A 22,901-nucleotide genomic window follows, 5' to 3' on the forward strand; every position below is an offset into this window, starting at 1 on the left:
ATTAAAAGCCTCCCTTTCACTGCACATTGGACTCAGAGCACCTTTAAAATATTTAAATAAAAATAATAATCCAAAGGCATAAAGAAGAATAAAACAATAAAAAGCAGAGAAAGAGAAAGAGAAATGCAGCATATAAAAGAATCTAAAAACAAATGTCTCAGCCACTACAAACTCAGCCTGATTAAATGTCTTTAATCATGATGATAGGATGATATGATGATGACTGAGAATATATATTGTTTATACCACTAGCACATTTGCTCCATAAAGAAGTGAGGGCACACACACACACACACATGAGAGAGAGAGAGAGAGAGAGAGAGAGATTAAGCTAAAATAATCAAAGAAGAACTTGTTGTGATACAGAAATTGCCGGAGGATTTTTTTAAGCATGAAGGAATAAAATTATTTAAAAGGAAGAGAAGCATATATTTGTAAAGCTTAAATGCATCATAGAGCATATATGCTTTCCACTGCAGAGAAAGGGGTACTGACAATCTGAGAATCCCCTTAACTTTTTCTATTCTATACTTCAATCCAATATACCACTGTTGTGAAGATGCAAGTCTGGTGATAAAAAAGAAAAATGAAAACAAGGACAAACCGCCAACCTTACACAAGCTCTTCAAGCAATGTAGGTGGGGGGTTTTCACTGAAGGCGATTGAGCTGGAGATAAAGAAAGCTTGAGATGCAATCCCACCAATTAGGAAGTCTCCTGACTGGTAATACATGTGAAGTGGAGAGTGCGGATCATGGACTCTGCATTTAACTATGTGACCATTCCCTAAAGTGTAAGGGAAAAGTAACTGTAGTAGCACTACTAAGATGATCATCCTGAGTACAGATAAAATCTTCACTACAGATACATACACCTTGTTTTAATCTACATGGATTTTTGTAGAATTTGTTAGACTAAACTGGCCTGAGTTTTTTATGGCTGTTCTATCTGCTGATAGGCCTGAAACCTGAAGTATAAAATGCAAAGTAGCAGAGATCAGACTGCTAGAAGCCTCTGTATTCCTAGTCTCTCTGCATTTATAACATCTCTCACAGCATTTGCTATTATTTTTTGCTGATGATGGCTAGTGAAACTCCACAGGGGGTTCACAAGTAGCGGAATTAATTGCTGTCCTTTTGGTAATTGCTCTGGTGAGTAATTGCCAATTCAAAGTCGAGGATTCCCTGTGGAATGACTGTCACCTCTGAGCATCCATTTTGTCTACCATGTAGTTAAACAGCAAGAAATACTTGGGCATAGAATGACCTATAGTATGAAAAGGACACCAAAAACAAAAGGCTCTGGTGGTCTTGAGACAGAGAAGAAATGAACAAATGTCCTTGATCATGGGAGGGAGAGGGTGGCCTGCTTGAGAATGTCATGACAGATGTAATCTCAGGGATGAAATTGCCCAAGGCATCTTGCATTTATCTACATGCTGTGCTTTCTGCCACTTTTGCAAGTTATTTCTTCTGTTTACATTAAATGCCATGTAAAATCTGGTAACCTTTAAAACAGACAGTTTTTCTAATGTACTGGCTGTGCTGCATCAGAGTTGATACGCAGATAATATCGGGATTCTTTTAATAGGTGATGTTTAAGATTTTCTGGCAGTCAGAAAAGCGAGATGGTAGTGGTATACCAAGCTTATTTTTGTTTTATTTATTTATTTATTTATTTATTTATTAGTTCTTGGACTTGCTGCTTAAAGAAATTGATTAATTTGTAAGTGTAGTAGGTTCAGGGGAAAATGTGCCCTTCCAGTACAAGGCACAGACCACTACATTCGTCAACATTTTCGCCATATAAGCTGGTCCCTGTTGTTCAGATCAGGCCTGAACACCATAATGTAACATTTGGGAGGAAAGATGCAACCAAGCAGACCAGCAGTGGAGGCTACAATAGAGAAGATCTCTACAGCTACCATGTATTTTCCTTTGGTGCTCAAGTAGGTGGGAACAAAGGATAACCAAACACTACAAAAGACCACCATGCTGAAAGTAATGAACTTGGCTTCATTGAAACTGTCTGGTAGCTTCCTAGCAAAGAAAGCCACAGTAAAGCTGGTAATAGCCAGGAAGCCCATATAGCCTAAGACACAGTAAAACATAGCCACAAACCCCTCATTACATTCCAAGAAAATTTCTTCAGTGACTGATTGCATGTCAGCATCTGGGAATGGAGGACTAGTTGACAACCAGACAGTGCAGATTCCTGCTTGGATGAGGGAGCAGGAAAGAACAATGGAGTTGGCCAGTCTTTTCCCCACCCATTTCCTCATCCTGGATCCTGGTTTGGTGGCCATGAAAGCTAGAACCACTGTGACGGTTTTCGCCAGAACACAAGAAACAGCCACTGAAAAGATGATGCCAAAGGTAGTTTGTCGGAAGAGACACATCACCTTCTGAGGTCGGCCAATGAATAACAATGCACAAAGGAAACAAAGCAAGAGGGAGATGAGGAGAGCGTAGGTGAGGTTCCGGTTGTTGGCTCTGACAATGGGAGTATTGTGATTCTTCATAAATGTTACTATCACCAGCATTGTGGCTACAGTAAAGGAAAGAGCACAATACGCTAAACTTATTCCCAATGGTTCTTCATAAGACAGGAAGGTTACAACCTTGGGAATACAAAAATCATGTTTTTTGTTTGAATATTTTTCCTCTGTGCATTTATAACAGTCATTCATGTCTGAAATGAAAAGACATAGTTTTAATCACACAAAATTGCCATAAATCTCACTCACAGGCTATACCACCCAGGTAACAGGTTCGATCCAAATAAAGTGACTTCCACTTAGTTCCCATTGAAATCACTTGGACTGTGTAAATCATATCAACCTTGTCCTATTGCATTTGATGTTAACTATGTTCAACTAATTTTGATCCATTTTTCCCCCTTTCCTATTCAGATTGGAGTATCGATTCATTCCTAATCCTGTGAAAAGTGGTAGAGAATTAGAGATGCATGAGCAGACTCATGATCTCACCCTGCAGATGAATTGATCCTTTTGGGTTCTCCTTTGAACATTCTGAAAATCTCAACAAGGTCTTTGAATATTCAAAAGGAAAGCCCTCAACAGAATGCTATGTTGATCCCCTCCTCAACAACAAACCAACAAACAGGGAAGTGGAGAAGGAGACAAAGGAGGAGGGCTCTTATTGCATGCTCTCCCTCATTGGCTGTAAAAGATGCTGCTCGCTATTGGCTGTAAATGATATCCCATGATCCCCAATGGAAAAAAGTATGCCACTTGCAGTAATTTTCTGGGGGCTTCTTTATTTATTTAAGATTTGGAAAGAGGAGAAGCCTGGCAGTCCTCTCATATCTTCAAGGGAACCCTCCACCACCTACTATATTGATGCCTTTCTCCAACATGATCCTTTTCCCTTTGGGGAGAGGATAGCATAGCAGAATAAATCAGGACTGCATGCATAATTGTGGCAGTGGACATGCTCACATGAGGCTTTGGGTTTCTTCATTCTGCTCACAAGAATTCAAGCAGTGCTTCTTGCATGGTTAAGCACCCTGCTGTGAATTCTTGCCCATTGCTACATGGGATAATATTGAGGATTGCCCATTGGTAGATTTGGAGCCTTTTAAAAAATATTTAGAAATTATTCTAAGGGTTTGTAGTAGCCACCTTACATATACTTACAGTACAAGGCCATGTGGACCCAACTGAAATTGCAGAACATTTCTTTCATTCTTTTTTTTCTTAAACTTACTACACCCTGCAACTTTTGCTCCCAAAGTAGTATAAATTAAAAACAAATTTGCAATGCAATTTAAATATACAGGTTTTAATATTATTTTGGTCCTTCCAAAACAACATTAACAACAGCAGAAAGGTAATACCATAGGGAATAAGGATAATTCCCAAATAGCACAGGACTGTCTTTTCTTGTTCCCAGAAGAGTGGTTTCTTCCACATTTAGCCCTCTTCCCTTGCATTGCAGACTTCCATTCGCTCACATTTTACAGATAATTTGGATAATGTTTATGTCAGACCTCTACATCCCAGTGTTTTCTGAATTGTCCTCTCTCTCTCTCTCTCTCTCTGTGTGTGTGTGTGTGTTTGTTTCCAGACCTTATTTGTTTCTTATAAATGCAATTGCAGTGCTAATCATTCCAGTATGAACTAGCAGGGTGCGGATACTTTGCAGAGGAATGAGAAGGAGAAAAAGAGGATTTCCAGTGATTTCTCCAAGATTTCTGGATGAGGCATATTATTTAGATCCATTTCAATCTGGTTTCAGGCCTGATTATGGGACAAAGAGTGCTTTGGTAATCTTAGTGGATGATTGCACCAGGAACTGGACAGGCGGAGTGTGTCCCTATTGGTTCTGTTAGTGGTTTTTAATACCATCAACAATGGTATCCTTCTGAGGCATCTGTCTGTGATGGGGCTGGGAAGCACTGTAATATGGTGGCTGTGGTTCTTCTTGGAGAGACAATTTCAGAAGGCGGTGTCAGGGGATTCATGTTTGACACCATGACCGTTGGCCTGTGGTGTCCCTTAGCATTTATTATCATTCTCATCAGAAACAGCATTTATCATCATCATCATCATCTCCATACCACCCCATAGCTGAAGCTGTCTGTTTAATCTTATCTCCCATGCAATTTAAGATATATTTGAAACCTGGTAGAGGTTGTCCAGAGTTTTGGGCTTCAGTGCCACCAGTACGTTGATGACACCCAACTCTATCTCTCCTTCCTATCTAAATTAAGTTTAGTCTAGACAATGGACTGTTGGGTGGGGCGCTGTTTTTACTTTGCAATTTTTGTTTGCTTCTGAACTCTGTTTTAAAGTATTTGTTTTATTATCGTTTCAACTAAGATTTATTTTTATTTTAATGTTGTTTATGATTTGTTATCCGCCTTGAGACCATTTTCTTGGTGGGAGGGTGGGGCATAAATAAATAAATAAATAAGAACCCTTCAAAACTGGGACCATGATATGGCTGCAGGAATTCTCATGGGTTCCTGTTGGACTTGTGTAGAAGGCTATGCAAATTTGGCCAGGTAGGTGTACTACCTTAGGCCCTTCCCTCCTACCTGTTGTTGTCCTCCATCTGCTTCTGAATTCACAAGACTGTTGGCAATGCACCCCTCCAGTTTGTTTGCTGCTTCTTATTGTATGTTATTATAATGTGTGTGGCTTTAAACACACACACACACACACACACAATTGTTTTATTCTGTAAGCCTTCCAGGGAACGTTCTGTTATGGGGCAGCCTTTAAATAGTATAAACAAACTAAGAAACAAACTGGGTGGTTTGATCATTATTGTTATTAAAGATTTCCCCCCCATTTTTATGCAAGTAAAAATAAGCACATACATATATACATATATATTTTAATGGTAGGAATTGACACTCAGATCAGGAGCTGCTTGTTGCAAAATTTCGGCTGAAATTGAAGAACGTAAGGAAAACCACTAAACCATTCAGGTATGACCTCAATCATATCCCTGATGAATATACAGTGGAGGTGAGGAATAGATTTCAGGGATTAGACCTGATAGACAGAGTGCCTGAGGAACTATGGACGGAGGTCCGTAACATTGTTCAGGAGGCAGCAACGAAATCCATCCCAAAGAAAAGGAAATGCAAGAAAGCCAAGTGGCTGTCTGAGGAGGCTTTACAAGTAGCTGAGGAAAGAAGGGAAGCGAAAAGCTAGGGAGAAAGGGGAAGATCTATCCAACTGAATGCAGATTTCCAGAGAATAGCAAGGAGAGACAAGAAGGCCTTCTTAAATGAACAACGCAAAGAAATCGAGGAAAACAACAGAATGGGAAAGACTAGAGATCTCTTCAAGAAAATTGGAGATCTCAAGGGAACGTTTTGTGCAAAGATGGGCATGATAAAGGATAAAGAAGGCAGGGACCTAACAGAAGCAGATGAGATTAAGAAGAGGTGGAAAGAATACACAGAAGAACTATACAGGAAAGATCTGAATGTCCCTGATAGCCATGATAGTGCGGTCACTGAACTTGAGCCAGACATCCTCAAGAGTGAAGTCAAGTGAGCCTTAGGAAGCATTAGTAACAACAAAGCTAGCGGAGATGACAGTCTTCCAGCTGAGCTATTTAAAATCCTAAAAGATGATGCTGTTAAAGTGCTGCACTCAATATGCCAACAAATTTGGAACACTCAACAGTGGCCGCAAGACTGGAAAAGGTCAGTTTACATTCCAGTTCCAAAGAAGGGCAACGTCAAAGAGTGTTCAAACTACCGCACAATTGCACTCATTTCACATGCCAGCAAGGTGATGCTCAAAATCCTACAAGCTAGGCTTCAGCAGTATGCGAACCAAGAACTACCGGAAGTACAAGCTGGGTTTCAAAGAGGCAGGGGAACTAGAGATCAAATTGCCAACTTTCGCTGGATCATGGAGAAAGCAAGAGAATTCCAGAAAAACGTCTATTTCTGCTTCATTGACTACGCTAAAGCCTTTGATTGTGTGGATCACAACAAACTGTGGCAAATTCTTAAAGTGATGGGAGTACCAGACCACCTTACCTGTCTCCTGAGAAACCTGTACGAGGGTCAAGAAGCAACAGTAAGAACCAGACATGGAACAACCGATTGGTTCAAAATTGGGAAAGGAGTACGACAAGGCTGTATATTGTCACCCTGCTTATTTAACTTATATGCAGAGTACATCATGAGAAATGCCGGATTGGATGAATCACAGGTCAGAATTAAGATTGCCGGGAGAATTATCAACAACCTCCGATATGCAGACAATACCACCCTAATGGCAGAAAGTGAAGAGGATCTAAAGAGCCTCTTGTTGAGGGTGAAAGTGGAGAGTGCAAAAGCTGGTTTGAAACTCAACATTAAAAAAACCAAGATCATGGCATCTGGCCCCATCACTTCCTGGCATATAGAAGGGGAAGAAATGGAAGCTGTGACAGATTTTACTTTCTTGGGCTCCAAGATCACCGCAGATGGTGACTGTAGCCATGAAATTAAAAGACATGCCCTCACCTGGCGCCAGCTTGTCTGGCTAAAAAGGGGGGGCCATTGCGGGCGGGTGGGGTGACATGACGCAGGGGCCTTTGATTGGTGCACCCCAGTGGCACCACCATGCAAGGAGGGGCAGGCTGAGTTGCCTTAAACTCAGCCCCCTTCTCAAACTCAGCTCTCTGTCTCAACACAGCTCCTTCCCAACTTCCCCTAAGCAGTGTGGGTTTATTACCGGTTGCCCTTTGGGAATCATGTAGGAATTTTTTGGCTCACAGTTCGATTGGCCTATTACTGTGCGTCTTTTTTGCCTACGTCACACTGTTTTGCAGGTCGAGTGTGTCCTGTAAGGGAATATGGTCTTTATCATCGGTCACATTCCAGTTGGCGGCTAGGACGGACAAACCAGGAAAGTAGGGATGGTGTGCATGCAGAGGCACCTTATGGTGACAGGTGATGCCTGAGGGCCTCCCGAACGGGTTGTGCGGCTCGGCGGGGGGATAAGGGTTCTCTGGGAGACCAACCCTACTCACTCACCCAGGTGTTTCGCGGCATCGGGTTGGGGGTGACACCGGAAGGTCTACCTCCCCCAGAAGAGGCAGTCCAGAGGGATGGCAAGATCACCACCACCCCTCAGGCTGGGTATGTTTTCGCCCAAGAAGTGCCAGCTAGCTGCTGACACAGTTAGATGCCCATCCTAGTTACCCCTTTGCAGGTATTTCAATAAATGTGGCCCAATTTTCAACCCAAGCTTGTTGTCTGCGTCTTCTTTAACCCATCTCCGCTCACAAGCTTGCTCCTTGGGAGGAAAGCTATGGCAAACCTAGACAGCATAGTAAGAAGCAGAGACATCACCTTGCTGACAAAGGTCCGTCTAATCAAAGCGATGGTTTTCCCAGTAGTAATGTATGGCTATGAGAGCTGGACTATAAGGAAGGCTGAGCGCTGAAGAATGGATGCTTTCGAACTGTGGTGCTGGAGAAGACTCTTATGAGTCCCCAGGACTGCAAGGAGGTCAAATCAGTCCATCCTAAAGGAAATCAACCCTGAGTGCTCATTGGAAGGACAGATACTGAAGCTGAAGCTCAAATATTTTGGCCACCTAATGCGAAGAGAAAACTCTCTGGAAAAGACCCTGATGCTGGGAAAGACTGAAGGCAAAAGGAGAAGGGGATGGCAGAGGATGAGATGGCTAGATAGCATCACCGATGCAATGAATATGAACTTGAGCACGCTCCAGGAGAGAGCACAGGACAGGAAGGCCTGGCGTGTTATGGTCCATGGGGTCACGAAGAGTCGGACACGACTGAACGACTGAACAACAACAACAACAAGGAATTGACACTACTTCATGTATATAAGGCCGGTGACAGAGGGTGAACAATTCAAAAGGGCTACTTTTAATGCTGAGAATGCCGAAGCTAATTCAAACCACAACCATCGGGGAGCTCTTTTTCCTGATTGAAGGTAGCAACCCTAAACGCACTTTCTAGAGAGGAAGACTTGTGTAAACAGAATCACAACCTTGCCCATGGGGATGGGCATTCCACAGTTATAATGGGATAGCACTATACTGAATGTGTGGAACATGCATAATAAAAGGGCTTCTAGCAAATTGCAGAATAGCAATGTCCCTGAAGCACTGCTGTTGTAGAAAGGGCCACTTACAAAGAGGAAGAAAAGCTATAACTGTTCTATTTAGAAATTGTTTTCTTATTTTCAAAATCCAAGACTGCTGATCATGTGAAATGTAGCAGGGGGTTGTTTATAACTTCATCGTGAGTGGTGTAGTGGAGCCAGAACTTATAGGGACACCACACTAACACATTTTTATTAGAAGAGATGCTTCTATCTGTCATCTGCCACCCCAGAATTCCTTGTTCCCACTGAGCTGAGCTGCAATCCTCATGGCAGCTGGGCGGAAATGAATTTCCCCACAAAAATATATTGCTCCCTTTTGTAATGTGAAGCATTTTGTGGTGGCTTGGTCTTGAATAAGACCCATTGGCTTTATAAAAGACCTGTTCTGGTGGAATTAAAACTGTTGGACCTGGTTTGTTGATAGGGATAAGAATATCAGAAGAGCCCTGCTGGATCAGACCAAGGGCCATCTTGTCCAGCATTCTGTTTGCACAGTGGCCAACCAGCTGACCATTGGAAACCCACAAGCAGGGCATGAGTGCAATAGCCTCCCTCTGCCCATGTTTCCCAGCAACTGGTGCACATAGGCATACTCCCTCTGATACTGGATTAACACAGCTGCCTACTTTTTTGGACTCCTTGGGAGCATGACTTTGAGGACTATCCTGATGAGTGCACGCCATTCAAAATGTACCACTATTTGTTGTTTTAAAGATTCAGCCTGAGCTATAACCAGATGGATGTGGTAGGACAGCTGAGATCACAGGGCCTTGCTAAATGTGGCTTTTGCGTTCAAGTTATTAAAGACTGCTCTCCTTGTTCTGCACCTACTGATGCATCTAAACAATGTTCAAAGACAGACTGAAGTAAAATACACTGCAGTAGTCAAATGTTCATTGTACAGTGGATTCTAATCTGGAAGAGAAGCTCACTACCTTCAGGTGGAGTTTTCCCATCAGGCCATACTTATTTGGCTGCATCCAGACTAAGTTGGTTACAAATTGGTCTCATTGAAATAAATGTGAAAAATTAGTCATGTAACATCCCATTGGTTTCAGTGGGAACTAAGGACAACTGTCTTAGTCTATGTCTAAGCCACTGATAATCAAAAAGCAACCTTGTCTAGGAAGGGGGCAGGTCAAACTCAACCCCATTAGTGGAAAGTATATTCCCTCTTTAGATGTGACCAGAACCACCCACCATTTGGATACCCAAAATATGTTTTAATTTTTGATTGCCTGGATTTATTTAGAATTACCAACAGCAAATGCCCCCCCCCCCATGAGATACTTTCTTCTTCAGAATCTTCTAGGGATGTATGAAAGTCACTTACCTTTTCGCTAGGGATGTACAAAAGTCACTTACCCTTTCACAGGGGTGATTCACGGTGGGGGGGAGGCGCTTCGCTTCTCCCCTCAAAGTTCAGGCGAGGGGGGGAGGCGTCCCGCCTCGCCCGGCCGAAATTCAGGCCGGGGAGAAGTGCCCCGTCTCCCTGGCCGCAAAAGAAAAAGTTAAAACAAAAACAAAAACCCATGATAGGCTACGTAACGATTAACGTAGCCTACCACAGCTAGATTTCCAAAGTCAGCCTTGATAGGCTACATTAATCGTCACATAGCCTATCACGGGTGACTTTGGGGAAAAAAAAGCGCGTACGCAAATGGCGGCGGCCCATGGGCACCGCCATTTGCATTCCTTATTTTGGCACGTCTAGTCTACGTAAAGATTTACGTAGACTACGGCGAAAATAAGGGAACGCTATTTGCATTGCCCTTATTTTCGCCGTAGTGTACGTAAAGCTTTACGTAGACTAGACGTGCCAAAATAAGGAACGCAAATGGCGGCGCCCATGGGCTGCCACCATTTGCGTATGCGCTTTTTTTTTCCCAAAGTCACCCGTGATAGGCTACGTGACGATTTACGTAGCCTATCATGGCTGACTTTGGAAATCTAGCCGTGATAGGCTACGTAAATCGTCACGTAGCCTATCACGGGTGTGTGTGTGGTTTTTTTTTACTTTTTTGTTTTGTAATGGTGGCCGTGGCAGCCGGTCAGGAGACCGGCCGCCGCCCCCGACCCCGCCGAACCGCTGCCGAACCGCCGCCGGGATCCACCGCCGGGTGGGACATTCGCTGAAGGTAAGTCCCATCCCGGGGGGGGCGGGGGGCCAGCGGAGAATTTCCCCAACACTTTCGGGGGGCTGAATGCCTCGGCGCTCGGCCTCCCGAAGATTCGTGGAGAAATTCTCCGCCATCCCTACTTTTTGCGGATTCTGTTCATGGTGGGGGGGCTGTTCCATCCCTCCCCCCGGAATCCTCGACAAGAGGGGCAGGTGATCTGGTCCTCCCCCCTGGAATTCTCAACGGCCGGCTGTACTCCGTGGTGGCTCCATGGAGCAGCCGGCCAGGCCCAGGCCAGGGCCGTCCACAACTGGATTTCCGGCTGCAGAGGGCTCTGGGTAAAACAAAAACCAAAAACACGTACACAAATGGAGGCAGCTACAGCCGCCGCCATTTGCGTTCCTTTTTTTTTGCCATCTTAGTCTACGTAAATATTTACGTAGACTAAGACGAAGACAAGAAAGGGGAATGCAAATAGCGTACTGGGCGCTATTTGCGTCCCCCTTTCTTGTCTTCGTCTTAGTCTACGTAAATATTTACGTAGACTAAGATGACAAAAAAAAAGGAACGCAAATGGCGGTGGCCATAGCCGCCACCATTTGTGTATGCTTTTTTATTTTTTTACCCAGACGTGATAGGCTACGTAAGTCTTTAATGTAATATTGTGGTTTTAATGTTCTATATATTTTAAATTGTTTTATTGTGTTTTGTTTGGTTTTAATTTTTGTGAACTGCCCAGAGAGCTTCGGCTATTGGGCGGTATAGAAATAAATAAATACATACATACATACATACATAAATACATAAATACATAAATACATAAATACATAAATAAGCTATCACATCTATGGGGGGAAAAAAGAGAAAAAAACACAGATTGCAAATGGCGGCGGCGGCCGGTCGGAAGACCAGCTGCCACCGCCAGAGCCACCACCGTCCAAAACATCTGCCCCAGGTAAGTCTTGTCCCGGGGGGGATCCACGGGGGGTGGCAGGCCATTCCGCGATGGATTTTGGGGGGCCGAATGCACTGGCATTCGGCCTCACCGAGATCTGTCGTGGAATTCTCTGACATCCCTAGAATCTTCCCATGCAATATTTCAAAGATTAAAGACAGGTATCCCTGATGCATCCATTATTTCATATGCATGTTCCACTGGATTACAGCCAACCTGTTTGATAACCCTGTGTAGTGTAGATCTTACCCTTCTGGTTTGAAATCTTCCCTTCTGGACATGGGATGCAATCATAGCAGCAAAATGGCTCCCCCTCTTTCACATTCTTACTCGAACCTGGATTGCAACTCTCACTACATACAGAAAGAGGCTGGGCCTAATTGGTAAATGAAAGAGGGGAATGGTGAGAATACATGCTTAGAATCATTACACTTCTGGGGTGTTTTCATATTCTACTAACATAACATGACACAGGAGATGATTTCCCATTCATGCAATGACACCATGCTCATATTTGAAATGTTGTGATCATGCGGTGGGCAGGCAGTCACCTGGATGCCTCCCATCCAATAGTCACCAGAGTGAGAAAAGAGAGCAAAAGTTAGGTGGGAAGGATCCACCATGTGATTGGCTGCACTCTTTTAGTTCCAGCATTTCCACAGCAGTATGGAATGGAACCACAGACAAATTGTCCTCATATTGGTGAACAACTAGTTGAATGGGCTCAATAGACAGCATTAGCTATGGCATTTGAAAAATGAACATGGCACGGTATCACCCCTGTACTTTCATTACAATATCCTATGAAAATGGATCAGTTCTCTCGAAACATGTACCCTGCACAAATGTGTTCTTACATAATGTGCTAAACAATCTTGAATGCTATGTTTCACAGTTTGGGAAACAAATGTTTTGAACCCAGTTAGTAGGAGTACCCATTTCCTTCCCTTTTAAATAATCTAATATAGAAATATTGTATTTGGGAGTAACGGTGCTTCTGTTTCTAAAGATGTGCCTAACATGTTTGCTTGTTGCTGTTGTTGTTTTTAATTTAGTTCTTTTTTATATGGCTCTTCTGTAATATTGCTTCGTTATCTGGAGTAAAGCTACTGTCAATCCACATCTCTTGCTCATAACTCCTGACAATGTCTAGATGGATCAAGTCCATGAGTTAACATCATCTCATCATGTGTTCCCCAAACTCTGAGCCACCACATTCCCTACTGCATCAAGTCACAAGTCTCCTTCAATTAGACATTACCAAAAGAATCCTAAGACAGACATATATAAGTTGTACTATGGGTGAGATTTGTGTAAATATTGAAGATATTTTATAGTGACTTTGCATATATTCAAAACATAAGTAAATTATATTTTAAATTTCCCCCAATGAATACATTCAAGAGGCCAGGATCCTGTGTAAAAGCAGCTCATCAGTGTTCACTGAAACTAATTTTATACCTTGGAACTGTGAGTCACTGCTAATTCAAAACTGGAAGTCTCCCCAAACTGCCTGTGATCCTACCTGGTTAAACCAGCTGTGCCATGTTATAGCATCTTCGTTGATTGTGAATACTTGGTCTGAATGAGCCTGCGGATCCACTCTCCCAACTTTCACTTTATGAGAGGATTGGTTGGAGGAAATAATCCAGTTGATAACATCAAATCCAGCTGCTAACTCCTGCTTCTGGTTAAAGGAAACCTTGTCACCTGCACTGTTATTAAAGGAGACACCTCTCAGAAAGTAATGGAGCTAGATTGAAAAGAAAAGGCAAGAGTTTTGAAAAGGCTGAAGTTGGATCTTTCGGACTAAAGTCAATGTCAGCAGGTCAGTGATGGCATAGATGGTTTTTAGATGGGAGAAGAATAATGCTCACTCTTTATTAGAGCTGTGCACAAATGGCCTCTTGAAATTCTCCACCTTACTTGTGGGCAGAGAAATTTGGGAAACAATTTCACTGAATTTCTCCAGGGAGAGGAGAAATTCTTAACAGTTTCTCCCAGGTAGGGCATGCTATTGAAAGAGCTCGTAGCACAGCTTCTTTCATTTTTGGTAAGGGTTTTTTTGGGGGGGCGGGGGGTTGTGCTGCACCAGCATCAACTGCCTTGGCAGGCTGGCCCCTAGTTTGCATCCACCACAATGCAGGTGGGGGCAGTGTTGTGTCCAGCTCCAGGGATAAGGTGGAGTTAGTGCTCTGCCAAAATCTGTTCTCCAGTTTCGTGAACGTTTTCTCCTCCTGCCCCCAAAAAGGCTTCCATTGTTCTGCCTCATTCAAGATGTTTTATAATGTATTTGTGGTGGTGTTGAACTTACCTAATCACAGCCTCCCAGGCTGCCTGCTTGTCCTGACCTGAAAAAGCCCTGTGGGAGGAATTACCTCACAGTGTCTTAAACTGGGCTTTAATTGAAGTGGAGGAAAGTGAGGAGGCTACAGGAGGTCAGAGGGATGATTGCACAATGAAAAACAGGACACTTGTGCTCACTCCTCAGCCACCTCCTAACAAGAAACCCAAACCCAACCCATGAGAATTTCTCCAAAATTTCTTCAGCATTGAACGTCTTTTCAGAAGCAATTTCTCTTTTATCAAATTGAATGAGAATGGTCGGGGGGGGGGGAGGGAGGGAGAAATTTTCAGCACAGCCCTACTCCGTATAACCCAGAAATCTCAGCAGATGATGCTACATAGATCAGGGGAATTACAACAATGCACATATAGTCCAAAGAGCTTTGGCAATTGGGTGGCATAGAAATGTAATAAATAAGTAAACAAATGCACAAACAAACAATGTTCACAGACCACAAAAATGATAGCAGAGAAGGCTGATTAAAATAGAGAATATTCCAACGTTTCTACAAGGTGAGAAAAGGAAGGAAGATAGAAATGTGCATAGGAAGAGTTCGAGGGAACACAGTTTAGTACTGCATATTGGGACCTGTTTTAGCACTCAGCATATGATGAACTGCCATAAGAGAATGCTTAGGTCATTACCTGCCACAAGGGTTGATTCTGAAGTGTCCGTCCCCCTTTCTCCACCATCAATCTAGGTTTGAGTCTTGATGAGGACATGGCATGTAAAGCATGGGCCAAAGCGTAAACAGCATTGTAGATACTGTAGCTGTGCCCAGTCATGCTCATTTCAAAGAAAGTTCCAGGAAGGCTTTCCAGCTTCTCTTCACCAGAGCAAATATGTCCGTCCACTTTGCCTCCAACGGCATTTGGGAATACACAGCCAAATGCCTGCTGCCAGAAGTCTCTGATAAAGCCATCTCCTTGTGTGCTGGAAGGGTTTCTGCTTTCAACAAATGACTTGAATCCTGCTAGATCTTTGGAGTTAATTGTGAAAGACAGAGCACCATTGATTATTTCTGTATCCCAAGTCCTTTGATAGACCACTGATGTGAACTCCATCTGAGCTGTCATTACCCACACTTTACCTTTAGGTTTATTTGTCACATGTTCTCTTTCTGATAGATATGGCAACCATCTCAAAAATACAACAGAATAGGATTCTCCATAGGCCACCAATACATTGACTTTGCTGTCCATAATTCTATCATGTATTTTTGCTCCCTGTTGCAACATGCCCTCAATTTCAGTGACGAAGGTTAACATAGGGCTTCTCTCTATGAAGGCAAAACAAATGCCATGTTTGGAAAACACTGGAAACATCGTTTGTACAAATCTTTCTCCACTGTCATTATCCATAACAATAACCCCAATCCATGTCCACCCAAAATGTAGAAGCAAAGAGACAATCCCCTCATACTGAAGGGTTTCTTGAGGGCCCATGTTGTAGAAGGAAAGATCTGGGACTTTATCATTCATCACTGGAGCAGAGCCATATATGAGCTAGAAGAGATGTGGAGTGGAGAGGGAAGAGACAACAATAATAACATTTATCTAGCAGTTTCAAGCGTTCAAAGTTCTTCACATGCATTATGTCAGCAAAACTTACAACAGTCCTGAAAGTAAGTGATTTTTTTAATTATTATTTTCATGATACAGAGAGGGGCCTGATACTAAATGAATGGTGGCTGGCCTACATCTACCTTGTAAGAAAAGGCTGGGGAGAAATGACTGATGGAATAACTGTACTGGGGGTTACTTGTTTTATACGCCCCACTCTTTAATCGTAACAGTACATGAGCATTGAGAGATGAAGATTTTCAACATGAAGTGTGTGTGTGTATGTGTTTTCAAGTCAATTACTGTGTAGAATTTTTTAGTGCAGGAGACCTTACTCAGCTATCAACATACCTTTCTTCAGCTCTTCCATCATAAACAAGTTTGAGAGCCTTTACCTTACAAGGACAGAGAGAAGTGAAATACTTCTTGTAGTTCTACCACATTTCCTATATCCGTGATTTCTACATCAAAGCTTATGTTATTTGCACAGGGATCAAAACAGCCCTGTATCCTCGATTTGTGCATGCACATAAATACCACATCTTTACCATGACTGAGCCTTACCTGTATCCACGCTTCCTAAGTTGTGAGCTCTTTGCTCTTACATTAATCAAAATTAGGATCCACTTTGTAAAGTGGGTTTCCTTCCTACAGATGGTCCAGGATTCGCATGATGGGACCTATTCACATAAATATAGCCATACATCCCATCCACATGAATATAGTCATACATCCCCCCCACTCATTTATGAATGAACCATGAAAGCTATTTCTCCTGATTTGAAAGATATGACATGCACACAAAAACTAAGGCCCATTTCATTATTTTCAATGCACACATTTTGTCTCTCAACCTCAAAATGAAATCAGGAAGAATAATGGAAATATAACAGGCACCAACAGTACAGGCATACTGCTGGTTTGTAAAAACATACCTATTCATGCAGGCATTCCCAGTAACTCATTCCTAGCACTGGCTTTATTTAATATTTTGTTGTTGTTTTATAGTCTTGGTTTTATCTTCTAAACTGCCTTGTTATCTTTTATGATGAAAGGTAGCCTATAAATCTTAATAATTTAAATAAGTAAAAAAATTCCCATGCTACACATACACACACACAACCTGTGGAATTTTATAGATATCCAAGACAGTTGCCACATGAAGGGAGGTTTGGGAGTCCAGTCCACCAATAACTCCAATCAGGTTATTTTGAATGCCACATATGTAGTTAGGGACAAATCTCTCCAATGCAGATATGAGTTGTATTATGGCATGATAGGTCCACTTTGCATTTAAATAGCTGTCATAGATGCGGAAGCCCAAGGAGACATTGGGTAAGAGCTGGGGGTTTTCATTGATCTCCTTTACTGCAAATGCCAAGGCCAGGATGTGCTGGTAATTCTTAGGCACTATGCTAGAATGAGAATATCATTCTATATCATGGATATGCAACACATGGTCTACACAAAGATTATACAACCAAACACTATCAGTGATCATCTTCAGAAAACAATATACCCCATACCTTTCTGTGCCTGTATGGAGGTAACAGAAGATGACACTAACTGCCCTTTCTCGGTAAGGCACTTTTTTTAGTGTAGAGAGTAATAAATTCTTAATTTAAACGCATTAGAAGGTGTTATTTAACATAACAAATGTATACTCATTCCAATGAAGTTCTTATACTACATTAAGGGCCTTTGCTACCAAGTGTCTTATGAAGAACCTCTGAATGAGACAGGGGTGTACATAACAATAACATTAAACAGATCAAGCAAGAAATAATCTGCTTTTTAACATCAAAAATGAAGGAAGGTGGTGATAGCTCTCATAAACTGAACAATTCATACAAAAAGCATTCTTAGTCATATTAGGAAATAATTAAAGTAAATCCTTCTTGACACTTCTGGAGGATTTAGCATGCCAACAATGATAAATAAATCCAGTCCCCACTCCGTTATCAGCCGATAATGTAACACCCACTATATTTGAAGCCAAAACCCAGAAATATCTGAAAGAACCATGAGTGAGAATGGAAGAAGAGAAGCCTGGATAATTTTGGGAAATGGCATAAATATCGATGTAAGTATATGTTTAAAAGAATAGATTTAACAATAATGCCACATACTTGGAATGATGAAATGGATAATATTGACATGGACTCAGGGAAAGTCATTGTGGTGTGATTTTCCCAAGTATCTACAACATATTGTCTGTACGAAATAAAAATGTGAAACAGGAGGACCCATAATTTGAAGAAATAGTTTGCTTTGTTTGGAAATGGTCATGTTAAAAACAGGTTGTTGAGAAGATGTCTACCTCAGACCACGATGTCAGCAGGAGTAAAAGCTACCAGTCTAAAGAGACAAATTGTCTGACTCAGTATAAGGCACATTTATATATCTGAGAGTCCTGTTTATGAGAAACACCTTTAGAACATTAGAGAAATGTTAGAAGAATGTTGATAACACTACAGGGACTAAAATGGGGGTTTATGTGTGAATCTCTAGGTTTGGATGCACTGGGGACTCAGTTTACTTATGTATTAACTTTTTTAGTGCTAATGCTAAATGCCATGCCCCAGAAAGGAAAAGAGCAATTTAGGCTGCAATCGTATACCCATTTACCTGGGAATAAGCCCTATTGAGTGCATGGGACTTATATCTGAACAGATATGTGTAGGATTGCATTTTAATGTATTTCTATATATGACTAAGCACGTATGTCTTCCTGTGTACCAATACTATGCATTTCTATTTACAGTTAAGAGCTGCTGTATAAAGAAAATAGAGATACATGATTGGAAACAGAGAAGAAGGCATACCATGAAACAGAATAACCACAGAGAAGCTTAGTGTGACACAGAAAGTGGTGGAGCAAAGCACTGTATTAAAATAATGCTTTAATAATGTTTTAAAGCTTAAGCGCTTCCCAATGTGGATGATGATGATGATGATTTTCCCTTTGAGGACATTGTGCTTTTCTTCAGCTTTCCTTAATTGTATTAACATCTTCCTCTGCCCTGTCCAATAAGCAACTCTTCTGAGGTTCTAGGACTGGGTATTCAAGAAACAACAACAAAAGGAAAACAAAAATGAAATCCTTACGTAAGTTCTTCAAATACTACTGGTCGTGGTCCTGTAGTGAAGGGCACTGGACTCAATACAATGAAGGTCTGAGAAACAATGCCACCAATGAGGACATCTCCTGACTGATGATACTTGCGAAGTGGAGGGTGTGGATCCTTAACCCTGCATTTAACAATGTCAGCCTTGCATGCCATGTGAGGAAACAGTACCAGCAGTACCACTACTAACACCATCATACTGAAGTAAAATTACAAGACTTCCGTCAAGACACAGATAACTATAGTCCCATCTACAACTCTATCAGTTAAGTCTTTAGGGTTACAGCGAGTTGATTTGAGTGATCGCTAGACCTGAAGTTGGACCGTGGGGTATAAATCACCTTTGTTCCTAGCCCTATTTCCAAATGGTATTTACAACAACTTTCACACTCTTTGCTATGAGTTTGGCTAGTGGTCACTGAAATCCCACAGGTGCTTTGACAAGCAGAAAAAACTGATTACACTCCTTTTGATAATTAAAGGGAAAGGAAATCATCAGCTTGGTATTGAGGATTCTCTGTGGAACTGCTGAAGAAAACGTTTTTGTCACATGAGGTTTTCCCTTCTGCTTAGATGACAAACAAGTGACCCACCACACACACAAAAATGACATAAGAAATAGACAGAACAATGAAGCGAGAGAAGACATGAACATATTTGAGGATAGCATTGGTCTTTTTGAAAATGTAACCCCCTGACAAGTGTACTATATGGAAAGAACATTAATCATCCATGTGCTTCCATTGCCCTCCCAGTGTTTCCATACCTTGAAATAAGCACAGGAGGAATTGACTTTAGTTCATCTCTTAGGGTGTTTCTCCATTAACCAAAGACCCGCAAAACCCCACATCCTTCCCAGAGCTTCCTGCTTTCGGTTTCTTTGCAGGATTAGAAAGGGCTTCTTTACATTGCAGCCATTTGGTTTGAAGTGAGGGAGTGCCTTCCTCCCTCTCTGGCATGTGTGCAAAGGAGTGGGGGGTGGGAGTCTTGTTTTCCTAGCTCAACTTCTGTGCACTCGTGTCTCACAGCCCCCAGGAAACCTCTGACTTACTTCTGAGTAGAGATAATACCACGGTATGTCTGGGCACACTTACTTGGGAGTAAGCTGCATTGCACTCAATGGGACTTATTTCTGAGTAGACATAAGATCACCCTGTAAGTCTGCAACCCTTGGTACACTTAATTGGGAGTAAGCCCCGTCGAACTTAATAGGGTGCTCCGAAACAACAGAGGACGTTGCTTCTGAGTTTGGTGGGGTGGGGGATCATCAGATGTGTCTCCCTTCATTGCAGGGAGGCATTGATTTTACCCTCTTCTCCCTCTGACTGAGAAATGCAGAGCAGGAGACACAGGTGACTCTTGCCCTCATGCCTGTCAAATTTGCTTGGGCCTCCTTCCCTGCAACCCAGCTCCCATCCTCAATACCTTCATCATCCTAACCATGCCCCCAACAACCAAAAACAAACACTCACAGCAGGCAGACAGAGTGGTTTCTTCTGCTATGGGAGAATGTGATGTGGAGGTTATGGCGCTCCTGTTCCATGGGCTGGAAAAAATACTACTTTTTTTTTGCATTTGGGGAAAACACAGGTTAGGCTGGGGGAAATGGCAGGAGACACCCTATCAGCTAACATGTCATCTAAAGAGCCCATAAACTTCTGAGAGAGAGCCTTCTCAATAGCAGGATAAAAGCTCCATGTGATGAACCCCTTAGACTGTCTCTAGAAATATAGGAGCAAAGTACATATTGGCAAAGTACTGGTGATGGGGAGAGAGAAAGCAGTGGTGAACTATCACCTCCCTTAGCCACATTTTCAGATCTTGCTAATTTTGGATTGTGGGGAGGAGGAGATGGTTTGTGTGTGGGCCTCTCTTCCTCACAACAAAAGCTCAACAAAAGAACCTTTGACCATGATAGTGATAAAGCAGTACTATTGCAGATCTATTATGGGGAAACAGCAGCTGGAATACCAATAGCCCAAAAACGGAAATGAGGAAAGGAGGGCGCAATGAGATAGGGAACTCTGGGAAAACTTCCGTAAAGCCTAAGAACATGAAAGTCAGTATACATTTGGCAGGAAGTGATATATTTACAAAATCCTCGGGCAGGCAGATGGCATCACCAGCAATGCAATCCTAAACATTGTTACTCAGAAATGTGTCATTGAGTTCAATAGCTTTCCCTAGTAATCTCCCTTGGGATTTCAGCCTGAATACCAGGAAGCAGAAGATGAAAGCCAGTCTATGGACAATAATGGGCAATGGAATTGTGGGGTAAAGAAGTGCCTGGAAACAGTGATACTATGAAAAAGCAACAACCAAAAAGGTCTGTTGGTAGAAAGGGGGTGCAAAGGAAACATAACTTTTGAAGGTGGGATTATTGGTCAGGAAGGCCAGATTTATACCTTGTGTCATATTGATATGGTCCCATCATGGTGACACCATATCCCTCTTGCATTTTTCATACCTCATAGCACACATAATGACATCGGTTGTGGTATTTTGGATATTATGGAACAAAAAGTGGGAAATAACACTAGAAAAGTGGTATGCATAATGTGTAATGTGCCCCAACAGTTACCCACTCACTTCAATAACAATAAAAAGCACTAGTGTAGATCTAGCCCTAGTCAAGAAGTCATGGTGTCACCAGTAGGGTCCCTGTGATAGTAGGCAGACACCACTCACTGAAGATTGCAAGAAGTGTGGACAGTGGATGAAGGAGGGAGAAGGGGATATTCCCTACAGGAAGCAAAAAGAGGTTTCCAGAGGCCTGTGTGTGCCTGTCGGCAGGCAACCTATAGCTGCACTTGCACTGCACAGATCAGACCTATTTTTCTTCCTCAGTCAATGTCAGTGGCGGCTTTCGTGGTATTTTGTTTGAGGAGTAAGTCTTCCCCAAGTTCCACAGCCATTTCATGGACAGGATTGATGTGCTGTGGACCTTGGCCTAACTGACTGTAGTCCTAAGCATCCTCTGGTTTTCCAGATGCTGCAAGCCCACTTTTGCTGTCCGGGCCTCCCCTCTGGCAATTTCTTCTTCATCTGTGTATTCCTTAGGGATGTACGAAAGTCACTTACCTTTTCGCAGCTTGGCTTCGTGGTGGGGGGGAGGCGCTTCGCTTTTCCCCCCGAAGTTCAGGCAAAGGGGGGGAGGCTTCCCGCCTCGCCCGGCCAAAATTGAGGCCGGGGGGGAGGCTTCCCACCTCGCCCGGCCGAAATTCAGGCTGGGGAGAAGCGCCCCGTCTCCCTGGCCATGAAACAAAAAGTTAAAAAAAAAAAGACCCCGTGATAGGCTACGTGATGATTTACGTAGCCTATCATGGCTAGATTTCCAAAGTCAGCCATGATAGGTTATGTAAATCGTCACGTAGCCTATCACGGGTGACTTTGGGAAAAAAAAAAGCGCGTACGCAAATGCCGGTGGCCCATGGGCGCCACCATTTGCGTTTCTTATTTTGGCACGTCTAGTCTATGTAAAGATTTACGTAGACTACAGTGAAAATAAGGGCAACACAAATAGCAATGGTTTTTTTTTTGCAATGGTGGCGGCAGCAGCCAGTCGGGAGACCAGCCGCCACCCCCGCCCGCGACGAACTGCCGCCGAACCGCCGCCGGGACCCGCCGCCGGGAGGGACATTCACCAAAGGTAAGTCCTGTCCCGGGGGGGGGTGACGGGGGTGGTGGTGGAGAATTTCACCACCGATTTCGGGGGGCCGAATGCATTGGCGCTCGGCCCCCCGAAGATTTGGGGAGAAATTCTCCACCATCCCTAGTATTCCTCTGTGTACAAGAGGAAGAGAGATAGAGAGAGGGTGGGGTGCCAGAGGGAGGAAGAGCTGTGTGATCCAGCAGTGCTGCAAGCTCTGCTCACCATCATCTCTAGCTCCCGGCTGACCTTGCCTGTGTGGCTCAACAGCCACATAGGAAAAAGGTTCCCCACCACTGTATTAAGGAATGGCAGATTATAACCACTACATAATTTAGAAGCTATTGGGATTTTTGCAGCTGTTAGTACATACCAAACAATGGTTTGGATACAGATTAAGATAGCTGCATTTAGTTCTCATTTAAATCAACGGGACTTGAGTCATGACAGACTTGTCCCGTTGATTTAAATGGAACTGAAGTGCAACTAATTTAGGCTGCAGTCCTATACACCTGTACATGGGAG

The 22,901-nt window shown here is 42.8% G+C and overlaps 1 protein-coding gene across 1 annotated transcript; it reads right to left on the reverse strand.

Annotated features, from left to right (window-relative positions):
• Positions 1-1,788: 1,788 nt before the first annotated feature.
• LOC146341866 (vomeronasal type-2 receptor 26-like) lies at positions 1,789-15,518 on the reverse strand. Its single transcript, XM_084807071.1, has 4 exons — positions 14,919-15,518; positions 13,216-13,443; positions 11,940-12,066; positions 1,789-2,690 (listed from the first exon to the last, which is right to left on the reverse strand). The coding sequence occupies exons 1-4, from the start codon at positions 15,516-15,518 to the stop codon at positions 1,789-1,791; spliced, it is 1,857 nt and encodes a 618-aa protein (XP_084663197.1).
• Between the last annotated feature and the right edge of the window lie 7,383 nt (positions 15,519-22,901).

Source organism: Heloderma suspectum, chromosome 6, assembly GCF_057233095.1.
Source record: "Heloderma suspectum isolate Gila_16-S chromosome 6, 16-S_ref, whole genome shotgun sequence".
Classification (NCBI taxonomy): Eukaryota; Metazoa; Chordata; class Lepidosauria; order Squamata; family Helodermatidae; genus Heloderma; species Heloderma suspectum.

What these genes read in the sequence shown, in the direction of transcription:
- LOC146341866 (XM_084807071.1), bottom strand. Translation starts at nt 15,518, where the DNA reads ATGAATGATAAAGTCCCAGATCTTTCCTTCTACAACATGGGCCCTCAA. An exon ending in GGCAGCAGGCATTTGGCTGT is followed by an intron (nt 13,444 to 14,918) that starts GTATTCCCAAAT and finishes TTTTCAATCTAG; the next exon opens with CTCCATTACTTTCTGAGAGG. An exon ending in GAAGATTTCAAACCAGAAGG is followed by an intron (nt 2,691 to 11,939) that starts GTAAGATCTACA and finishes TTTTCATTTCAG; the next exon opens with ACATGAATGACTGTTATAAA.